Here is a 23,551-nt window from a genome sequence, read left to right as displayed (position 1 = left end):
CCTAACAAAAATGAATGTGTCCATCTATAACATAACTGGTACTCATGTATAGCAAGCGCTCGGATACCTCTGGGTCTAGTTCGAGCTATATATATAAAAAAAACTGCACAAAACTCCATGTCTCCGGGGTTGTGGAGAGAGAGGGATGTTTTTCCACACTGAGCATGCCCTACAATTCGGACAGACTGGTTGGCGATGCAGAGGCTCAAAGGAGTAGTATTAGGAATTGAGGTGCCAGACGTGGCCAAGATATGCCTATTGCACCTTTGGGGGGGATGATCCGCCACTCTGATTAACAAATTGTGGTTATCCTTGGGGCTATCAGTGGCTAAAAGAAACATAGCACGGATGTGGGGCTCACAAGATACCCCACTGTTGGTGGGGTGGAAAAAAGATAACTGCATGATAACTGAAAGAACTATCTATCTAGGCCTGGGATGTCCTCAAAAGTGGGAAAAGATTTGGTCCCCGTGGAGGTCATATTGGGGAGTGGGCGAAGATACCCCGGAGAATCCTGGAGCCCTGGAGGGTGTGGAACCCAAAATAGTAGGCCACGGAATCAGTTTTGAGGGCTGTAATATTTGTGTCACTTGCTTGGATCTTGCATGAATTACATAATTGACTCATTACTGCAATACTCTTGAAGGTTCATGTCTATCATACACTGCTTGTGATTTTTTTTTGTACAAAATATTTATAAAAATATTTATTAAAAAGATTTTTCTCTGATTGCAGGGATATTTAGCGTAAGTTATAAGAGGTAGCACCTAGCTAGCAGTAAAGAATGACTATCTTGCCTGTGTGGAAATCCTGTTCCTTTTCTTCTTGCAAAATTTAAGGTGGAGAGTCGTAGCCATAGACTATATACGGCCATTTTCACCCAAGGGAGGAGGAGACGTGCATGTTACGGGTAGAATGGCTGTTTATAAGGTTTATTAAGTCTGCTATGACCTTCATCAGATCAGAGGCATACATGCATCTGCAACTATGCTCATTATGCATACCTTGCCAATACGGAGGAGCCACCCCTGTTTAAGTCTGAAACACTGCAAAAAAGCAATTAACCAGTGTTACACTCTTTCGACCTGTTTACGCAGTATATGAAAGCTAATCTTGAATCCAATTATTCAACCTTTCCTTCACTTTGCAGAGGTGAATGGGTGTCAGTAATATAAGATGAAACCATAGACACGAAAGTAATCACCATACAAGAAACATTAACACCAAATTCTGATCCCTAATAGGAAACACAGAGGGTGAAGGCAGGAATGCATTCTGCAGTCACTTAAGACATCTAACAAAAATGGGGACCTGATGAAGGAACCACGCTTAGACGAATGCAAGAATGCAGACTTACTCACTGTTGCACCTTCACTGTGCCTATGTGAAGTTCTACCCTGTCCAACAACTTTGTGAAAGACATTTAGCCTTTCAGACAATTTCCAACTCCTTCTATGGCAGCATAAGTTCACTCAAGGTCTTGGTTTCTACTTGCTCTACTTTGAGACGTAGATCAGAGCAATCGCATGTAACACCAGACTGACTAATTGTGACAGGAGACCGTACCTGTAAGGCAGTCTGTGAGTTGACACATTTACACCGAGGCGGTTGACATAATAAACACCACATATAAAATAAAAAATAAAAATGAGGAATTACCTTTACTGCAAGCCTCTGTGTTTATGATGACTTTTTATGGAAGGGAAAAGCACAGCAAAATATAAAACCCAGAATATGCTTGCAAAGAAACTCAAAAGAGTAGAACTGCTTGCTCCTCATATTCCGATGAGCATTGAACACATCTACTTCCAGCACCGTCCATGACGGGAAAATGTCTGTCAGGGCTAGTGCATTTAATTGGACAAAAAAAGTGCAGATACCCATTAAACTGGGCAGGGGAGTGGTGCAGCCGCCTTATTGATAAATAAGCTATGCAAGACATTTGCAATGTCAGACATTTAATGATATCTTGGACAGAAGCATGAAGTGGATTAAAGTGTATGGCTACAGAGTAATTGAGCAATCCTTTCCATTTAGCTGCATAACATGCTCTAGTAGTACGTTCCCAAGTAAATTCCTTCTGGAAGTTCGAAGTATGCAGATTCTAAGTTCTACATTACTAGATTCATTGAATGAGCTGCTGACTTGGATATTAGAGTCTGCCTCCTTGTTGGCTTAACAAGTCAAGCAGAAGGACAATTCCTGGTAAAGATGCGAGGACATCTCCAGAAAGTGGGAATAATGTGTTTACTGTGCCCTTGTTGGTGCAAATGTCCTTCACCAATGCATCGACAAAGCATTCCCTTGAGAGTGTAGGTGCATGCAGAAGTAGATTTTACATTTTTAGTTTGCTTCTGTTGCAACAGACCTCTATGTAAGATTCCCTGCATGTGAAAGAAGTGATGACAATTTTCTTGCTATCCTGTTTGTGTGGGTCCTGATGTCTAGCCAGAGGATGCATGTGTAGCAAGTCAGTACTACATCTGTATGGTTATGTTTATCTCTTTCCTTGTTTAAGGAGTATGATTGCCATGTTCTCTGTGCAAACCAGCTCAAGCACTGATATGTTGCAATGTATTATTCTATAGAGTCCACTTGCCTTGAACAGTCAATACTAAAATGTGTACTTTATGCCGTCAAAGGATACTTACAGATCTTTTCAGGCTGGTTGAAGAATTGTTGTTCAGCAACAAATGTTTCCCATATAACATTGTGTTTTACTCTACTTCATGCACCTTATTTCAATTCTTTGCAGCCAAATCACATCATCAAGTAAACAAGTCCTCTAAACGAATCTGAACCCCTTGATTTCACGAATCACACATATGAAACTGAAAGTAATGACAAAAATACCAAAAGGCCGACTGCTATCTTGAGCAGGTCGAGACTCCAATACCTCTATTTTTGAAAAATCATTGGCATGTTTGCCTTTGATGCAGATGTTGTCTGTCCGTATCTTTCCAAGATCCTGTCAAGTCACTCAAAAATGACATCGACATCAGTCTGAAACAAGTGTTCTGTTATCTCTAGTTCAAGTTCAGACAATACCAATAACCAAAACAGTGTAGTCAGAATTGATCAATTCTAACCTTATTTGCTTATAAGATCGCGTCTAAGATCTGCATCTTGATGCACATAGCTAAAGTCATACATTTCTGAAGTTATGTCAGATTTTCCCATCTCAGATAAGATACAGCATAAAAGAGCTGCCACTTGACCACTTGGGAGGAGAGGTCCTTTGCCCTAGGTTATCGCAGAAGGTACTGCCAGAGAAGATTTTGACAGGCAGAGATGCTGCAGCATCACGCTTTCTACTAAAGGCTGATATTGAGCCAAGTCCGATAGTAGAGGAACTGAGGCGACGTGCATTTACTTTCTGCAGAGAACCCGGCCTCCCCAACTTTTAACACCAACAGGAAAACAGGTATGCAGTGCGCTGATTGTCCCTCTAGATGTCGGTTATACTACTCTATGCTCTCCTAGTGTAGCGCATAGAAGTAGGTTTTAGGGTGTTAGGTTTTTAGATGATATTTTATCAATGGGAGAAATTTTAATTTTATTCTCGTTGATCGCAACATTCATTTATGCTGTTTTAATAATATTCTGTGTGGTTATTTTAGATGTGCTAAGCAACAAAACTAATGTGGTGAAATAAAAAGCTTTTTAATTATAGTGTCTTTTTCTTAGTGGAGTTTGTATGAGCGGTATTAAGGAGAACAAAATAGATTAGTTTACAAACATCATGGCGTCCCTGGATCCCTATTTATAGAGATGGTTAGTAAAGCAAAGGCACTGACTCCACTTCAAGTATGTATTGGGTCGGGTTGGGTGGTGCTACAATAACCTGTCTTTCACATTGAAGCTTTGGTGCATTGAACTAAGTTCACTCATGTCACCTGTGGGTGTGAAAACAAACCTTTTAGAGCTAAGCAAAAGTCTAAGTTTATGCAACAGTTAGACATCGAAGAAAATCAAGTTGTAATATTCCATATGTAATACTAGATGGCACCAAAGTGTAGAGCAAGTGACCTGCAACAACATGTGCTGCAAACATAAAATGTTCTGCAGGAATGCCAACTTGGGACAATTTGAGAAAATTAATCACTAACTAGATAGTGACTTTTTTCATTTCTTTATGTTTTTATGGTCGTCTTTATGGCTTTGAAAAAACATAGAAAAGTATGCAATGGCATACTGCCAGCAAAGTTTCATTAGATCTATAAAGTAGCAGGTTTTAGAGCACGTCAAGGTGTACCACTCAGAGCCTACAAACTAACCCTGGGCGAAGCACTACGCTACGCTTGCGTAGTTTGTGAAGTTTGCGCAACTTCACACTACGCGAACTGCACGTAGCACAGTGCGAACACGCGTAGCGCAGCGTAGCGTAGTGCAGCGGTCATTTTTTGCTTGTTCGCGGTCCTCAACGTCATGTTCGCGACCGCGAGCAAGCAAAATGACATCCCGGCGAGACTCTCAACGCGGGGAGGTCAGGTTTCTCATTGCGAGTGGTCGTGCATGCTCGCGACCGCTCGCGATGAGAAACTACCAGTTCGCGTTGAGAAAGCTGCCGCTCGAGTAAAAATCTACTTGAGCGGCAGAAAACTACAGCTCGCACTGTGCAAGATGCCGTTTTCAATGATAGCACAGTGCCGGATGCTTGTTCGCACTGTGAAATCATTGAAAATGCATCTTGCACAGTGCCAACATGCTACTACGCAGCTCGCGTAGTGCTACGTGAAGTTCGCGTAGTGCGAAGTGCACTTCGCATAGCTTCGCGTAGCGCTACTTTGCGAACTACGCCTAGGGTTACTACAAACCATAACTTTTAAATCAAAGATCTAAAGTAAAATCAATTTCCATTCATTTGCACATTGCAACAATAAGACCTTAGATTATTGGCTTTAAACAACACTTGAGCTTCGTGACTGCTTTTAAAACTAATTTAATAGCTAGAGGTCCAGTTCACAAAGGAACAAGGTTAAAAGTTGGAAATAGGTCTCTGCAGGGTCCTTCGCGAACTTTATGACAGTGATACATTTTCAGGAGAAATTTAAAACATAACATTTACACTAGCAGTTATTCCCACCAGGGTAGCATTCTGCAGGAATAAATATGATGCAGCTATGTTTACTTTATTTATCTCCTCCTCTGCTCAGCGAGAAAATATTTTGTGATGTGGACAGTACCTTTCTCCTATACCTCTATTAAATTTGGGGCTCCCCTTTTCACTTGGAGATGCAACTGTAGAAAGGGGTAAATGAGTGTGCATCACCAGCGTGGCAATCTCTTGTGATTACCCACAAACGTAAGAGACTTAAGATTACCCTCCATTTATAGGGTATCTCATAGAAACATCCATAATCCAGCCATTAACCCCAAACATTTGAAGCCAACAATTCTGTCATACTGGCAAAATGCCATATGCAGAACTACACTTTCTCAAAGTAAAATTCCACGAACCCATAAAGTGCACCTTCTGCATGTAAGTTCAATTTAAATGGCAAACACCTTTGTGGATTGGCCACTTGCTGATTATGAATCTACCAAACCCAAGTAAGAGACAATGCATGTTTCTCATAGTGTATTACAGATCTGCATATACAGCGTTAGTGCTAGGTAATGCTACTCTATGTTATGTACCTTGGGTCAGAAGTAATAACAGAAAATGCACACTTTAAAATGTGGTTTCAGTTATGCCTAATTTTCTGAACTGTGATCTTTTCTTGCACTTTTATAATTAGAAAGCAGAGAAACAACACAGAGCAAAGTCAAATTCATACAAGAATAGAAAAAAAATGAAAAGTGTGTTTACCTTCATCCTGCCCAGTGATAGGTCTGTGAGTTTTCAGTAAATTCGATCTCATTCTAGTCAATTGGTCCAAAAGATTTTGACGAGGAATATCATAAGCATTCCTATATACTTGTGGCTTTAAATCCTAGTTTTAAATGAAGTATACATTAAAAAAATATATATATAAAAGTTTCAAACTTCCCTCTATAACCCCGCCCCAAACACTAATCCACCCAGAAACCTCTCTAATTTCTTCCCCAAGGAAAAAATATTTTGTTCACAACCAGTGATATGTAACAGTGTCTAAAACTGACAAAGTATTTGTTAATTGTCTGGGCTGTTACTCTGTGATGCTAAAGCCACCATAAATGATGATCCACTTTGTACTATATTTATCGTGTTGCAGTTTGGTTGGCTCTGCTGCACCTGGCCTTTGTCATTAATAAAAATTAATTTACAAGAAATCAAAACCTTATATTCCGAGGTACAATATTCGATAAACAAATCTAAGACTAAGTCTGGCTTACATTTTAACACCATTTTTCATTCTGCTATGGAGATTCTAATACTTTGAGCAGATCCACCATCAAGTTTTAAAATTCTCCTGCACTGAAAATAAAAGTTTTTTCTAACAACCAAAGGTATGTGAAAAATGTGCACCTTTCCTGTTAGTTATCGAGTAAACTGCTGTCGGTTCCTAAACATATTGATAGCTGACTTACAAAAATGTTTGACAAATGATCCAAAATAGAATTGTGTAAAGAAAGGTTTTTGGGTCATGAAAAAAAAAACTGATAGATACATATTAAGGACCCCGTTACGATGCCACCGTAAAGGAAAACGGGACCGACCGCCAGAGGTGCGGCAGTCCCGCGGGGCCAATTAGGATGCGACCGACACCCTGGTGGTCGCATCCCGCATCTTTTACATTGGGGCGGGCATTGCTGTAAGCAGCACCAGCCACAATGTAAAAGTTGCATGTTGTGCATTGGCATGCGCAAAGAGACAGGCACAGCACGGTGCCTGCCACCTTGTGCATGCCAATGAAGGGGGGGCACCATGGGTACCCCCAAGTGCCGCCACCCACCCCCACACTTCCCCGGGGGCCTGCAACGGGCCCCCAAAGCCATTTACCGTATGCCTTTCCATGGCGGAGTCTCCGCCATGGAAAGGCATACGCACTGCATATATCATAATATGGATGGCAGTACCTGCAAGGCACCACCAACATATTGTTTGCCTTTTCTGGCTGGCAATCCGACTGGCAGAAAAGTGGCGGACAGACTTTCCATCCGCCGCGGTACCCACCGCCATGCTAATTTGGTGGTGGGTAAATGGGCTTGTGATGGCGGGCGGATCGCAACCGCCCAGCCGGCGGTGGCGATCCACCCACCATCGTGATGACCCTTTAAGTCTTTTAATCATGTACTAATGTAGCCTTTCAAACTTGCTGTTTTTTCATTATGCTTACTTTGTTTAAGAGTCCCATTTTGAAGCCGGAAAATTCTTCTGGATTCCTTTCAGCTAATCGAAGTGGTGCTTCACCCACAATGTCTTGCAGAAATTGTTTAAAATTGCTACGACAAGTTATTGACCGCCCCACAGCATTGTTCTTCACCTTGATACCTGCCTCGAAAGGCACTTTCCTTCCAACAGATGCCAGTATTCGTTCAGATTCGAGTTTGGTCTGAAACAAGTTTACATACAAATTTAAAAGACATAATTTTTCAACTTGCTGAATGTGAGCAAAATAGAACATTTTAAACACCATGAAGCTCTAAAAAGAATCTCTGAAATTGATGAACTGGATTATCGAAATGCAGAAATTGACAAAGCGGTACCCGCACCAAAGTAACTACATTTTGTCAGCTGACCACCAAGAAATAAGTCTTTTACCTAAAAATAGTATGTGAACCTGAACTAAAATTGTAAAGAGCCTGCCATGGTAAGTTAATACTGCACACATATACAATTTATAGCAATATACATATGTGACAACAAAATTATTTACTTTACCATTATAAAGAATGTTAGTTCATGTCATGATTCCAGATACTATATACATTTGTTGGAAGTTCCAAGCATTTGAGAGAAGTGCCAACCAGCTCAACCTGTTCTCACATTCAGCACTATGGTAACACCACAGCAAACCTCAGCCAAGGATCTTCACATCAGTAATTCTTTCTAAAAGCCAAAGAGGGATGGGACTTGCATTATCCCATTTAAGGTGATAACTTAAAAGGAAACAGTCTTCCCTTTTAAGTTGAGGGACGAGATGTCATTTGTCACAGACTTCAATAGGTGAGCTTTAATCATATGACAGTTTCCCCACTTCATTAAGTGGTAAGCTTTCTTGCCTCCCTTGAATATGTAAAAATTGTTTTGCAGAACAATAATTATAGATTCACATGAGGTGCATACATAGCAATCCAATGATAGAGTAGAACAAGTTACTTACCTTTTTCTGTTTTTAGAGTACATCTATCTGCAGATTTCTCACTTTAGAATATTCCCCAGGCATCAGACTTGGAAAATCTTGAGCAGTACCTGTGTGCGTCGGTGCTGAGTGGCTTCATTCGACTTCAAGTCAGCATCCTCTGCATCAGAAGTGATATCACTGTACCTATATAGGTGCCACCCCTGTGCTCTGACATAAGTTCCTTTCATTTCGTGCCCACAGCATGAATCCAACGAGCGAGTCTTTATTTGGCCAACTTTTTTTAACATTTTGTTGATATTTTGGAGCTTTGCTTCAAATGCGTGTAGGGCATTATGTCCCCTGCTGAACCTTCAGGGTTCAAGGCTTGTGAGGATTGTCAGGCAGATGTCTGTGTCCGTTCCCCACTTGGTTTGTATCTGACGCATGGGGTCGGGGCACGACCCCAAGACCTGCATCAAGTGCAAGTCGATGCACCCGAAGGCGATTCGTGAATGGGCGATGATGTTCCTGGCAGTGCAGCAGAAGAAGGTTCCATGCTGCTCCCAGTCCTGTTCTTGTGGAAGATCACAGGGCCATTCCCAGATCCGTTCCTATTAACGATAGTCTTCCTGCCCCAAGACCTCATTTAGGTAAGTCGAAAAAAGCACAAGAAGAAGAAATCAAAGCGCTTTTCAACTTCAACTTCTCTACATCGTGCTCCCAAGCCCCGCTCATGCACTCCACCTGCAGAGCTGGCGTCAGGACCAGCTTGGTACTACCCCCAAGTTTCCCGGAACGGGAGCAACGTCCACGCAGAGCAATCTGGCATGTTTCCAGTTGCAACCTCCTCAATCCAGGACATTGACTTTTATCAGAGGGGGCACTGAGCAAGCATACTATTTTTATATTTTATGAAGCACTGCATGTTGGTTCCCAATCAACTAATGTCTCCATAAGATGAAAGGGTTTGGGAATTGTGAGAGGCCTTTGTCAGAATAATTGGCAGGATGCAGACTTACGGGTTAAATAAATATCTGGCAAGATTTTAATTGGCTTAATTTTTATCAACTATGTTAGTAATCGGTTTAGGTGTCACATTGGTGCGGGGACTGACCTTGGCGGTACCAGTCTCCTTGCTCATTCTAGTAATCTTTTAATAACCGGTGTGCTGCAGAAGCCTCTTCCTATGGAGCCCCTGTGTATACCACTAGAGCTGACCGGTGTACCTTTACGGAGGTGCAGGAAATGTTTTCATCCAGAAGGTGAGTGAGGTACGTGACAATAGCAGTATCCTGTTGTATAGGAATCTCCTACATCCTACCATGTTACACCAGTGAATTAACCTGTGTTATTTTGTGGGGTGTAGCACTTTTGTGTGATAGGCCTTTTGCCTCTCTTAAGACTTCCATGAATCTTTGGACTCAATTCAATCTTCTGAACCATGCTACTAGGTTTAGGGTGGCTGACCCCATTGTCCTGTCAACATGTCTTGAGGGCCTGGCAGTGTGATCACCCTGTTCCAGCCATCTTCATCAGCTCTGAGAACCTGGTCGGTCTATCCCTTTGAGGTGCAATCAGAATTAGTGTCAAGAATGTTTGCACTTGGCTATCACTAGAGATATCAATGGATTTTTGGGAAAGTGTATGCAAATTTCCCTGACCAGTCTATCAAGAGGGCATTACCAAGATACTGGTGGAACCTGGATGCGAACCTTTGGCATTTTGCGTTCTAGGGTGTCGCAAAGAGATCTAAGTGGGGTCTGCCATATTCTTGAACAATCCTGTCTGCTATGTGTTGTTTTAGCTCCTAATCGTGTGAGGAGCCAGATTACCTGCTTAGCCAGTGTGCTTCTGTACTGCGAAGTCCTGGCAAATGTATGGCTATTAGGGGTATATTTCTCCGAACAGCTGATCTCCATATGTCCTGCGCTAACTAGGACAGTATGTTTGACCTAGTTCCTCCATACTTGTAAAGTAAAACAGAGTAATACATTGTTTGTCTGGATTTTAACCATTCTCGTCCGACCAGTCTGGAAGCTCTTTAGGGCTAAGAAGAATGTCTTTAGTTTCAACAGATTTGGAGGTGCTTCCTCAATACTCCATAGGCCCCTCATGTTTAGTCTACCCATGTGAGCTCTCCACCCCATGTGGGATGTGAAGGTTGTGATGTTTACAGAGGAGATTATTTGTTTGAAATGTTGAAAATTCTGCCCAGTGGGATTAGAATGATGCACAAGTTACTACTTGTGTAACGATATATCTGTAAGAGACATTAGTTAGTGATAGATTCCTTACCTTAGAATATCCTCAGGCGGAAATTTTTGTGTAGCAGTACCCTTGCGCGTCGGTAGGCGTCGTCTGCGGCTTTGCGTCCGTCGTCGGCGTTGTGGGCGCCGTGATGACGTCGTCGGAGTACTTAGACGCCGCCTCCGCGTGCTGACGTCAGTTCTTAGACACAGCTTTTCTGGGCCAGAAGCGCTGAGCCATGTTAAAAACCAACACTAGTGCCATTGAAACTAGGGCCCTGAAAGGGGATGACCTTAACCCTAGATATCGGTTCGCAGAACGGGGAGGATGGGTGGGTCGGTAAGGAATCTATCACTAACCAATGTCTCTTACAGATATATCGTTACACAAGTAGTAACTTGTGCATCTGAAAGAGACACGTTAGTGATAGATTCCTTACCTTAGAATAGATACCCCAGCAATACCAACCCCGGTGGTGGGTCTGCGTACCAATAATCACACCAGAAAGTCCTGGAGGACAGAACGGCCAAAGATGCCATCCCTCCAGACTTGACTGTCCAGGCAATAGTGTCTTGCAAATGTGTGCAGCGAGGCCCACGTAGCTGCCTGGCAATTGTCCTGCAAGGGCACTCCCCGGCCCAGGGCATTTGTAGTCGCCGTGGCCCGAGTGGAATGAGCCCGCAGTCCAACAAGGGGCTCCTTTTTAGCCAAGGAGTAACATGCCTGGATACACATGATGATCCACCGAGAGATGGTCCGCTTGTGCACCGCCTTTCCATTCTTAGCGCCCACGTAACCAACAAAGAGTTGGTCATCCACCCGGAACTGGCGTGTGCGATCCAGATAGAATGAGAGCGCACGTTTTGGGTCCAGACGGTGGAGCCTCTCTTCCTCTTACGAGGGATGCGGAGGCGGAAAGAAGGTGGGCAAAGTGATGGACTGCCCGATGTGGAAGGCCGTGACAACCTTGGGCAGGAAAGATGGCCTAGTCCGCAACACAACCTTGTCCGGATGGACAGAAAGGAATGGGGGTTTAGATGAAAGAGCCTGGAGCTCACTCACTCTCCTGGCAGAGGTGATGGCAACCAGGAAAGCAGTCTTCAGAGTAAGAAGGCGGAGAGGGCAGTTGTGAAGTGGCTCAAAGTGAGCGCACATCAGAAATGTAAGAACAAGGTTCAAGTCCCACTGAGGCATCACAAACGGAACAGGAGGGAACATGTGTGTGATGCCCTTCAGAAAACGATTTACAATAGGGGACTTGAACAAAGAAGGCTGATCAGGCAGCCTTAGAAAGGCTGAAAGGGCAGAAAGGTAGCCCTTGATAGTGCCCAGAGCAGAGCCCTGCTGGGCGAGAGAGAGAAGGAAGAGAAGAACCTCAGAAAGAGGGGCAGAAAGTGGATCCACAGCCTTTGCTGTGCACCATGCCACAAATCTATTCCACCTGCAGGCGTATACCGATTTTGTGGAGGGCCGCCTGGCCGCCAGAATGACATTACAGACTTCAGGAGGCAAGTCAAATGGCCTCAACTGTCGCCGCTCAATCTCCAAGCATGGAGGTGGAGACTGGACAGGTTCGGGTGGAGGACCGTCCTCTGCTGCTGCGACAGAAGGTCCTCCTGAAGAGGCAGACGAACCGGGGGATCGGCTGACATACTGAGTAGCTCTGGATACCAGAACCTTTGTGCCCAGTCCGGAGCCACAAGGATGACTTGGGCCCGGTCGCGCTTGACCTTCTTCAGCAGAAGTGGTATAGGCGGAAAGGCGTACAACAGACCGCGACTCCACTCGCGACGAAAAGCGTCTCCGAGCCAGTGCCGCCTTGCAAATTCCAACACGCAGAACTGATGACATTGCGCGTTCTCTTCTGTGGCGAATAGATCTATCCAAGGCTCTCCCCACTGCTAAAAGAGGCCTTGCGCCACGTCCGAGTTCAGACGCCATTCGTGATCCATCATGCACCAACGGCCGAGTTCGTCCGCCCTGGCGTTCAGAGAACCTCACAACTATGGGACATAGAATAATGCCCCAAAAACCATGGCACATTAGCTGCTACTTAGTCAAAAGTCGAGGGAGGAGCGTTACATCAGGAGAGTTGCACGAAATCTAGCTACTGGGGCTGGGCACGATACCATTGAGCACGCTTCGTGAGATCAAATGATGAGAATGGATTATAGGATACAGATAAGGTGTGCAACCCATCTACAAATGATGTTCAGAGAACCTGCCAAGTGTTGAACCACCAGGGTCACGCCCTGATGTTCCAGCCACCGCCAGAGGCGCAGAGCCTCCTGGCAAAGGGTCCACAACCCCACCCCGCCCTGTTTGTTGCAGTACCACATGGCGGTGGTGTTGTCCGTGAACACCTGCACTACACTCCCCCGGACAGAGGGGAGGAATGCCTTCAGTGCTAGACGAATCGCCCGCAGCTCCTAAAGGTTGATATGGAGCCGGGACTCCGCCGGAGGCCAGAGGCCTCTGATCTCTGCATCTCCCATGTGGCCTCCCCAGCCCTGGAGGGACGCGTCCGTTACAACTACGTGCTCCGGTTGGGGAAGGGAGAGGGATCTGCCGCTGACCCAATCGCGGTCCGTGAGCCACCACTGCAGCTGTCTCGCAGTGCCCTCCGAGATCAGGACATGGTCGGAGAGGTTGCCCTGATGCTGGGCCCACTGAAACTTCAGGTCCCACTGCAGAGCCCGCATCCGCCACCGGGCGTGATGCATCAGAAGGATGCAGGAGGCCATCAGCCCCAGAAGCCGCAGCGTCAACCTGACCGAGATCCGGGATAAAGGCTGAAAGAGTGGAATCAGAGCCTGAATATCCCGAACCTGCTGTTCGGGCGGAAAAACCCAAAACTGCGCCGAGTCGAGAACGGCTCCGAAGAAGAGGAGCTTCTGAGAGGGGCACAGGTATGATTTCGGCACATTGATGGAGAACCCCAGCTGGTGCAGGAGGTCTGCCGTCGTCTGGAGGTGGCTGACGACTGTCTAGGGCGAGCCCGCCTTTAACAACCAGTCGTCGAGGTAGGGGAAGACTGAAACCCCTAACCTGCGCAGATGAGCTGCAACCACCGCCATCACCTTTGTGAACACCCGTGGGGCGCTGGTAAGGCCGAAGGGGAGCACGGTAAACTGAAAGTGCTCGTGGCCAACCGTGAACCGCAGGTAACCCCGGTGGGCCGGCAGGACGGGGATGAGGAAATAAGCGCCCTGCAAGTCCAACGCTACCATCCAGTCTCCTGGGTCCAGGGCAGCTAAGACCTGAGCCAGTGTCAGCATTTTGAACTTCTCCTTCCGGAGGAAGCCGTTGACTTTCCGTAGGTCCAAGATAGGGCGTAGGCCCCCTTTGCCCTTCTTGGGTACCAGAAAGTAGTGGGAATAGCAACCACACCCTACTTCTGGCCCAGGATCGCGCTCGATGGCCCCCTTGGCCAAGAGGGCCGTAACTTCCTCCTGCAGAAGTCGCAAATGATCCCCTGATACGCGGTGGTTCTGCGGTGGCATGGCTGGAGGAGTCGCCTCGAAGGGGAGGGAGTAGCCCCTTCGGACGATTTGCAGCACCCACCTGTCCGATGTGACAGTGCGCCAGTGAAGGTGGTGATGGCGAACCCTGCCCCCCCACTAGCGTCATATGGGCCTGAAAGCACGGTCTAGGAGGGTTTTGAGGCGGATGCTGCGGGGGAAGGTGTGGACTGTCCTCGCCGTTGTCCCCGACCGCCGCCACGGCGGTTTCCACGGCCGCCACCACGTTGGGTATTACTCTGCGGTGGGTGGCTGGCAGCACGTGTGGATACACCCCTTCCTTGGCCACGAAAGGAGCGAACGGCACCCGTTTGCTGGCGCGGGCCGAAAGGCCCAAGGACTTGGCCGTAGCCCTGGAGTCCTTAAAGCGCTCAAGTGCATGGTCTGCCTTGTCGCCAAAAAGGTGACGGCCATCAAACGGCATGTCCACGAGTGTGTTCTGGACATCAGCCGAGAAGCTGGCGGACCTCAACCAGGCGTGGCGACGAATCGCCACCGTTGTTGCCATCGCTCTGCCCAGTGAGTCAGTGGTATCCAGTCCACACCGAATAGAATAATGTGCCGCCTCTCGGCCTTCCACAACGGCTTGGCCGAGTTTAGCCCGTACCTCCAATGGGCATTCTGGCAGCACTTCCGCGACCGTGTCCCACAGGGATTGGGTGTAGCGGCCCAAGAGGCAGGCGGTGTTGGAAGACCGCAGTCCCAGACTTAGGGAGGAGAATACCTTCTTGCCGTATTGCTCATACCTCTTGGATTCCCTGTCAGGCGGAGCCGACAAGAACGTGGTCTGGGAATTGGAGGCCTGAATCACCAGGCTCTCAGGGGTGGGGTGGGTGGACAGGAAACAAGGGTAGCCCGGGGCCGGGCAGTGGCGTCTGGCCACGTTCCTATCTACAGGTGAACCTGTAGCGGGCCTGGACCAAGTGCCCAAAAGAACGTCGGACAAGGCCTCATTAAACGGCAGCAGAGGCTCAGCCGAGCTTGACTGCGGTTTAAGGACCTCAGTGAGGAGGTTAGTCCTCATGGCCGCGACGGGGAGTTCAAGGCCCAAGGCCATGGCCACCCGCGTCAGCACCACACTGTAAGTAGCCCCCTCCTCCGTAGCCACGGTAGGAGGTGAGACAAAGCCAGTGTCTGGTGAAGTGTCCAGACCGCTGGCATCCCCAAGTCCAACTGTCCAGTCCTCCTGGGACTAACACTCCCGTGTCAGAGGGTCCTCAGACCCCTCCCAATCCTCCTCGTCACCCATCTCCTGGTACTCAGGGGGATCAAATGATGGGGCCGGCTCATGAAAGATGAACTCTCCGAACGGCGTCTGAAGCGGCGCCTAGTGGCGCCGTTCCGGTGCCGGAGCCGGATCGAGGGAGGCATCGGGGCCGCCGCCGCCTGAAGACTGCGCCGGGGGTGACACCTGAGGGACCGGCGCCGGGGAGGTCATTAGGTCCACCGGCGACGACCCGGATCCGGAACCGGACCCAGTGGGGGCCTGCGGCGCCGGGCCCGAAGCACCCGACGGCGTCGGGGCCAGAGCCCCCGACTCGCTAGGGCCCCCAGACGGGTCCGCTGGGCCCGAAGGCGCCGTGGAGCCCGTCGGAGAAGAGAGGGACCTCATGGCCATCAGGAACCGCTCGATCTCCTCCGGCGTCGCGCGCGGCCCAGGGACCGGAGGGTATGGGGCCAGAAGCGACGCCTGAGACTCCGACGGAGCCGCGTGGGCGGTGCCACCTGAACCCCCGGCCGCGTCGAGCGAGCGTGGGGGGGGGTCAGAAGAGCGATGACGTCTCTTCGACTTCTTGTGCTTACCTGATGACTTCGACCCGGAGGAGTGATGTCGACTCCCGGAGCTATGATGGCTCCGCAACCGGTCACTCGACCTCCGTCCTCTCTCGGCACGGGGCCGACTGCCGGAGTTCGAGCCGCTTGCGGGACCGCTCCCGCCTAGCTTTCGAAGTCAGGGCCTGGCAGTCGGAACAGGTCTTGTTGTCGTGGTCGACACCGAGACAGTGGAGACACCGACGGTGAGGGTCGTTGACCGACATCCGTCGGTCGCAATCCTCACAGGGCTTAAAACCTGGCATCCCTACCGGCACCGGTCAAAAGAGATCAAAAAGTTTAGTAAAAAAAGACTAAGGTACCACTTTTTCCGGATCTGCGCTGCTGGTGCGGAAAAAAGAAGAACTGACGTCAGCACGCGGAGGCGGCGTCTAAGTACTCCGACGACGTCATCATGGCGCCCACGATGCCGGCGACGGACGCAGGGCCGCAGACGACGCCTACCGACGCGCAAGAGTACTGCTACGCAAAAATTTCCGGATCCAGTCTGACGCCTGGGGATATTCTAAGGTAAGGAATCTATCACTAACGTGTCTCTAACAGATATGATGCTTACAGAGGGTATTATTTGTTTGAAAGGTTGAAAGGTCTGCCCAGTGTGAGGTTGTTTGTATTCCATCACTGCTTTTCTTTTTGCACCATCTGTGACAACCAGTAGAACTTCCCAAGTATTGGTCACCTGTGACATTGACGCCATGCTTCAAATGGTCTGCATGGGGACTTAGGTATGCATAGTGCTTTTAACAGACATACATTTCTAATGTTAGAGTACCAGTAGAAATGTTTGTCAATTTAAAGCAGTGGGTTTGCAGGATGCCAGCATGCCCATTATCTTTGCCCCAGTCCTCAGTGTCAGAGATTGTCCCTTCCGGTATAGCAGAGTTTGCTCTGCCAGTGCCAGGATCTTCTTTGTAACTGGAAATGTTTTGGCCTCCCTGGAATTTAGTCTCGCCCACAGAAAGGTCTTTTCTCTCCTTGGGACTAGGGATTATTTCTCTAGGTTCAGGGAGAAACCTAATCTGTGGAGTGTTTCTATCACAGTGTCTATGCTTTCTTGGCACTGTTTGAACATCTTCGATCAGGAAGGGATATATATGTATTGTCTTCCTCCTCAAATACACTGCCACCACTGCGACCTTTTTTGCAAAAACCCTATGTGCAAGTTTTATCACAAAAGGTAGCACACTGATTTATGTACCTTGCCCACTGTGAACCTCAGCAGCTTCTTGTGTCTGCTGTTCATCGTACATGCAGGTAGGTGTCTTTGAGATCTATGGTTGCCAAGTGGTCCTTTTTCTGCAGCTATAAAATAACTTCTTGCAGCATGGCTATCATGAATCTTTGTGTCTTGATTAACTTGTTCAAGACGAATATATGACGAGATCTGGCAAACTAAAATCCCGCATACCATCACTCTGAATTTTCTACAACGCGGGTGCAATTACTCCGCAAACCCATCATTGCGCAAACTTTTACTCCGCAAATGACTGTATCACGCATGCCATTTCAACGCAAATGCATGTGTGGTGAAGTCATATACTTTGTAAAAAATACTTTCCCTACATATGTGTGTATATATATATATATATCACTGCTACAAGACTGCACCGAGTCCTTGCACTCTCGGGCGGGTGCTCCCCAGCGGATGGTGCCCTCCGCAATATTCTCGCTCCAAAAATTCCTGCGGTGTTCCCCGCAAAGAAGACAAGCACTCAAGGTGGCGAGCTCAAAGATTTATTAGTGAGCTCACGGTGTCCAGACGCGTTTCGGCATTCGCCTTTGTCGATGGTAACATGGCGGTGCCGAAACGGCCGTTTTTTATGTTTACTTGTCATAGACATTGTTAACGGACCACATATCAATTCTTGGTCGCCATCTTGGAACATGCAATCGATCAGTTTACATTCAACATGAAAGCATGGAAACAGGATAAGTCGACATATATTTACATTTTGATATATTCCAAAATTAATCTCTTTAATTATCTCATCTCCCAATATGCATTCCTACCATATTGTCATTTTCCGAGATCCAAATACCCGCCACTATCGCCCGCAGATGGGCCATTAGAAGTATTCACTTCCTTATCGTTATGCAGCACCTAGATGGGCATATATCATGTCAGCCTTCTTCTGATCCTGTTCCTTAATGGACACATCCTGCCCGTAATCAATATTCTATAACACCATCAACTGCTAACAATCGAAATTCATTACTTACATCTCCTTCTCACAGCTAACTAGTCACCCAAATGTACAGCCAATTCTTCATGTATATTGAGACCTCCTGGTGTCTTCGTTTGGAGGTCGATTATGTACCTCGATTCCAACCTTCTAAGGGTCATGAGTCTGTCCCCCCCTCTAGGGTTGATAGGTACATGATCTAAACAGAAATATGTCAACAGATCCCTGTTTCCTTTGTGTAGAGTTTTAAAATGGCGTGCCACGGGGTACGTCATGTCGCCATTAGCTATCACCCTGGCATGTTCCAGTACTCTAATCTTCGCTTGATGGATGGTACTTCCTACGTACTTCAACCCACATGGGCACTGCAAGCAGTACACCGTGTAGGGAGTAGTACAGGTTAGGAATTTGTTTATCACTTTTGGTTTTTCTATCCCTGGTACCTTGTAGGTGGCCACTTTTTTGCTTCTTTCACAAGCTTTGCATTTATTACAGGGATGAAAACCTTTAACCTCCTTCGCGAAACCTTTCTGTTCCTTCTTCTGATAACTACATGTGAGGCTATCTCTGAGTGACCTGGCTTTACGGAACGTCAGGAGGGGTCTCCTTGGAATTTCCATTCCAATAATAGGGTCCATCTGTAGCAGGCTCCAATGTTTCCTGAATATCTGTCTGAGTCTTGTAGCATCCTTTGAGTGTGTGGTAATCATTCTGAAACCAACATTTTTATCTTCCTTTTTACTGTCTTCAGTACGAGGTTCTAGCAGTTTCTCCCTCTTTAAGTGATCTACTCTGGTTTTAGCTCCCTCAAAGTCTGTGCATTATAACTCCGGTTACGAAATCTCCTTACACACTCACCCGCATCTTTTTGGAAGTCTATCCCTTTTGAACACTCTATTGAAAACTAGAAGCAAGGCAGGGAAACAATCAAGATGTGCCTTCATTTCCACTTGGTTTGAAATTTGGATCCATTTCGCCAGGAACAATCCCTACCTGACACGGACTACAGATCCCACAACGCCACTGATTGCTAACGCCCAGAGGGCGGGGACTGATTATGTAAGGGGGAGAGTTCTGGCAGATGACGAATATGCCACTGAAGAAGAGAGCTCGTCTCTCGAAATGCATTTGGCAGCTGATTTACTTTGAAGATCGTCACCTTTGAATTCCTGCTGGCAGGTTCTTGAAAATTAAAGAGTTCACTACGGAGTTCGTGTGTGGCTGCTTCCTAATGGGTCCCCTCACTGTGTTGGATATATATATATATATATATATATATATATATATATATATATATATATATATATATATATATATATATATATATATTCACGCTCCAAGGTTGTCCACCTTATGAGTAGCACGCGAGCAGCAGCTTTATTTATGTGTAGGTGAGGACGGGGATCCGCTCGTAGACGCCGCTCCGTAATGGATCTGCCCGACGCGTTTCGAAGCTCCATCTGCTTCTCTTCAGGGGCTTTAACGGAAGCGGTGTGCGCACCCGTTACACTTCTCTAATTTCATATGTTTGGGGCTCATGGTAGAGCCTTGGAACGAGCAGTAATTTGAAAGTGCATCCATCCAGGATATATGGACTACATCTCCCACAAGCACAATATGTGTTTTCATACAGGGAGATGGTAGACGTCGTGCACTTTACTGCTGGCCCCTGATGAGGAAAATAGATTTCCGAAAAGCGTCGGGCATATTTCAAACACGCAACTGCCCATACCAACTAACGCTTTGGGGAAGGCGCACGCAGGCTCGGGTGCTACCCGCTACTTGGACAACCCCATGGAGCGTAATATATATATATATATATATATATATATATATATATATATATATATATATATATATATATATATATATATATATATATATATATATATATATTTCAAACAAAAACAGGAACCCCTTCGAATTGAAGCCACCCAGGAGATTATTTTGCTCACCAATCTTTATTCAGCACCCTGCCAGCAGGTACTTTCTCAAGGACAAAGGGCTTTCATAAGTTCATTTCGCCATCGCCAGACGCGTTTCCGGATTAGAGATCCTTTCTTCAGTGGCGCAGGTAAGAGACTTGTAAAAGCGCTGTTCGTTGCACACTTATCAATTTCAAACACCTGCCCCAGTGGGCGCGGCCAACAGGTGGCCTTCTGGGAGTTGAAGTGCGCTCGCAGTATTTCCCTCGTGGGTGCGCTTAAGAAGTCTCGCAATAAAGTTCAATAACAGATGCCAAGTCTTGATGGGGACCTGCCCCGCTTTGTGGGTGCAAAATAGGAGCAATATCATCTGGCACCACCCTGCTGTGGCGCCCGATTACCTCCGGTCCAGTTGCTGCAGCACCACCATGGTGCCGTCGCGGACCCGCCAGGATGCGGTGAGCTTCATTTTCACGACCGGGTTAAGGCCGTCTTAAATTTCAAACAAAAACAGGAACCCCTTCGAATTGAAGCCACCCAGGAGATTATTTTGCTCACCAATCTTTATTCAGCACCCTGCCAGCAGGTACTTTCTCAAGGACAAAGGGCTTTCATAAGTTCATTTCGCCATCGCCAGACGCGTTTCAGGATTAGAGATCCTTTCTTCAGTGGCGCAGGTAAGAGACTTGTAAAAGCGCTGTTTGTTGCACACTTATCAATTTCAAACACCTGCCCCAGTGGGCGCGGCCAACAGGTGGCCTTCTGGGAGTTGAAGTGCGCTCGCAGTATTTCCCTCGTGGGTGCGCTGTGTATAATTAGCAGCACGTTTCACCTGGATGTCTTGCCTGCACCGACTGCCACTGAAGAAAGGGAAGCCTGAAACGCGTTTGGCAGTGGTTGCCATTGACTTTTAAAGCGCGCCCTTGTTCATGCTCTGCTGCATATCATTAAAGAAAAGTGCTACGAGTAACTTGCCTGGTGGCTCTTCTTCAAGGGTAACCTTTTGTTGTTTATGGATTTGCGGCTAACCCAGTCGCGGAAGAAGCCCCTCTGCCACGGTGGACCCGCGGTGACTTCGGGTGAGAGGTCATCGTGTAAGCGGGAGGCATAAAAGCCTTTTGATGTGCATGAGAAAAGCAGCGCTTTAACAAGACTGTGTCTTTTACCCACTTGGGATTTAATAACTTTTGAATGCATACTCTGGGTGAAACCCAATGAGGGAAATACGTTTTGTGCTACTACATGAACCAGAATGCTGTAGCAACGGCCACGCCCTTGGGGAGGTTCAATGTGTATAATTAGCAGCACGTTTCACCTGGATGTCTTGCCTGCACCGACTGCCACTGAAGAAAGGGAAGCCTGAAACGCGTTTGGCAGTGGTTGCCATTGACTTTTAAAGCGCACCCTTGTTCATGCTCTGCTGCATATCATTAAAGAAAAGTGCTACGAGTAACTTGCCTGGTGGCTCTTCTTCAAGGGTAACCTTTTGTTGTTTATGGATTTGCGGCTAACCCAGTCGAGGAAGAAGCCCCTCTGCCACGGTGGACCCGCGGTGACTTCGGGTGAGAGGTCACCGTGTAAGCGGGAGGCATAAAAGCCTTTTGATGTGCATGAGAAAAGCAGCGCTTTAACAAGACTGTGTCTTTTACCCACTTGGGATTTAATAACTTTTGAATGCAGACTCTGGGTGAAACCCAATGAGGGAAATACGTTTTGTGCTACTACATGAACCAGAATGCTGTAGCAACGGCCACGCCCACTGGGGAGGTTCAATGTGTATAATTAGCAGCACGTTTCACCTGGATGTCTTGCCTGCACCGACTGCCACTGAAGAAAGGGAAGCCTGAAACGCGTTTGGCAGTGGTTGCCATTGACTTTTAAAGCGCGCCCTTGTTCATGCTCTGCTGCATATCATTAAAGAAAAGTGCTACGAGTAACTTGCCTGGTGGCTCTTCTTCAAGGGTAACCTTTTGTTGTTATATATATATATATATATAACATTTCTATGGCAAAATGAAACCCCTCATTTTGTTCCTTTTCAAATTAAATGTATTAAGTGTTACCACTTTATTCCAATCAAGATGACTTCAGGTGTGCCATACTTTTGTCATAAGTAAGACTGTTAGCGTTCTAGTTGTTCTTTCGAACACTCTGGGACATTCTGTCATTGGGCTATAGTTGGGCTACATCTGGCTGATATTTGGGCTACATTTGTTTTTTTTGTCTCTGGTGGCCATCTTTGGGCTACATTGGGCTACATTTGGGCTCTAACATATATATATATCCCAATGTAGCCCAATATATATTTTTCAAAGTTAATGTTCGTAAAAACCACTGGAGCATATATCTTGAGACATAGCAAAGGCACATCGGACTACCAGTCCCTACAATTGTGCCAAGTTTTGTGGAAATCCATTCAGCCGTTCGAGCTAAAAGTGAGTCCAACCGCCCTATGGAAAACTCAATGTTAAAAACACGTTTTGGGACCCCCCTTTTTTCTCGGCCCCCGCTTGACGAAACTCCCCCAAACTTTCAGGGGACGCTCAGAAACAAAATGTGCCATTTTCCTGAATATTTCAGCCACTTCCGTCCATCAACGCCAAAGTTATTCAACATAGAATTTTCAGAAATCCCTATTCAAAAAAATCCTAACTATATATACCTACTGGCGACTGCCAGTAGGTAATATATATATATATATATATATATATTCACGCTCCAAGGTTGTCCACCTTATGAGTAGCAAGCGAGCAGCAGCTTTATTTATGTGTAGGTGAGGACGGGGATCCGCTCGTAGACGCCGCTCCGTAATGGATCTGCCCGACGCGTTTCGAAGCTCCATCTGCTTCTCTTCAGGGGCTTTAACGGAAGCGGTGTGCGCACCCGTTACACTTCTCCAATTTCATATAACTCACCCGCCAATGGGAGGCTCCAATGAGACTTCTGGGAAGTGTAGTGCGGAAAGCACACAATCAAGTCCTGTATGGACTCCACGAGTGGGCCCGTCCTCGATCCCATGTACGGCTGCTACTTCACTGCCGTGACCCCCACGTTAACGGGGTGGTGCATACTCTGCGGCTGGACTGCCGCATATAGATTCACGCTCCAAGGTTGTCCACCTTATGAGTAGCACGCGAGCAGCCGTACATGGGATCGAGGACGGGCCCACTCGTGGAGTCCATACAGGACTTGATTGTGTGCTTTCCGCACTACACTTCCCAGAAGTCTCATTGGAGCCTCCCATTGGCGGGTGAGTTATATGAAATTGGAGAAGTGTAACGGGTGCGCACACCGCTTCCGTTAAAGCCCCTGAAGAGAAGCAGATGGAGCTTCGAAACGCGTCGGGCAGATCCATTACGGAGCGGCGTCTACGAGCGGATCCCCGTCCTCACCTACACATAAATAAAGCTGCTGCTCGCGTGCTACTCATAAGGTGGACAACCTTGGAGCGTGAATCTATATGCGGCAGTCCAGCCGCAGAGTATGCACCACCCCGTTAACGTGGGGGTCACGGCAGTGAAGTAGCAGCCGTACATGGGATCGAGGACGGGCCCACTCGTGGAGTCCATACAGGACTTGATTGTGTGCTTTCCGCACTACACTTCCCAGAAGTCTCATTGGAGCCTCCCATT

At 47.1% G+C, this 23,551-nt stretch overlaps 1 protein-coding gene across 2 annotated transcripts in view; it reads right to left on the bottom strand.

Annotated features, from left to right (window-relative positions):
• The window catches only part of LOC144829436 (integrator complex subunit 6-like), a 403,536-nt gene that overhangs the window by 208,653 nt on the left and 171,332 nt on the right, over positions 1–23,551 (bottom strand). For both annotated transcript variants that reach the window (XM_078688577.1, XM_078688578.1), the window contains 2 exons: positions 7,263–7,478; positions 5,813–5,936 (listed from right to left, as the gene is read on the bottom strand). In XM_078688577.1, coding sequence (XP_078544703.1) covers positions 5,813–5,936; positions 7,263–7,478 — 340 coding nt within the window. The remainder of the gene's footprint in view (positions 1–5,812; positions 5,937–7,262; positions 7,479–23,551) is intronic.

The sequence above is a fragment of the Lissotriton helveticus genome, chromosome 4_1 (genome assembly GCF_964261635.1).
Source record: "Lissotriton helveticus chromosome 4_1, aLisHel1.1, whole genome shotgun sequence".
Classification (NCBI taxonomy): domain Eukaryota; kingdom Metazoa; phylum Chordata; class Amphibia; order Caudata; family Salamandridae; genus Lissotriton; species Lissotriton helveticus.
Note: the sequence above shows the minus strand (reverse complement) of the source record. Positions and strands in the feature narration are given on the sequence as shown.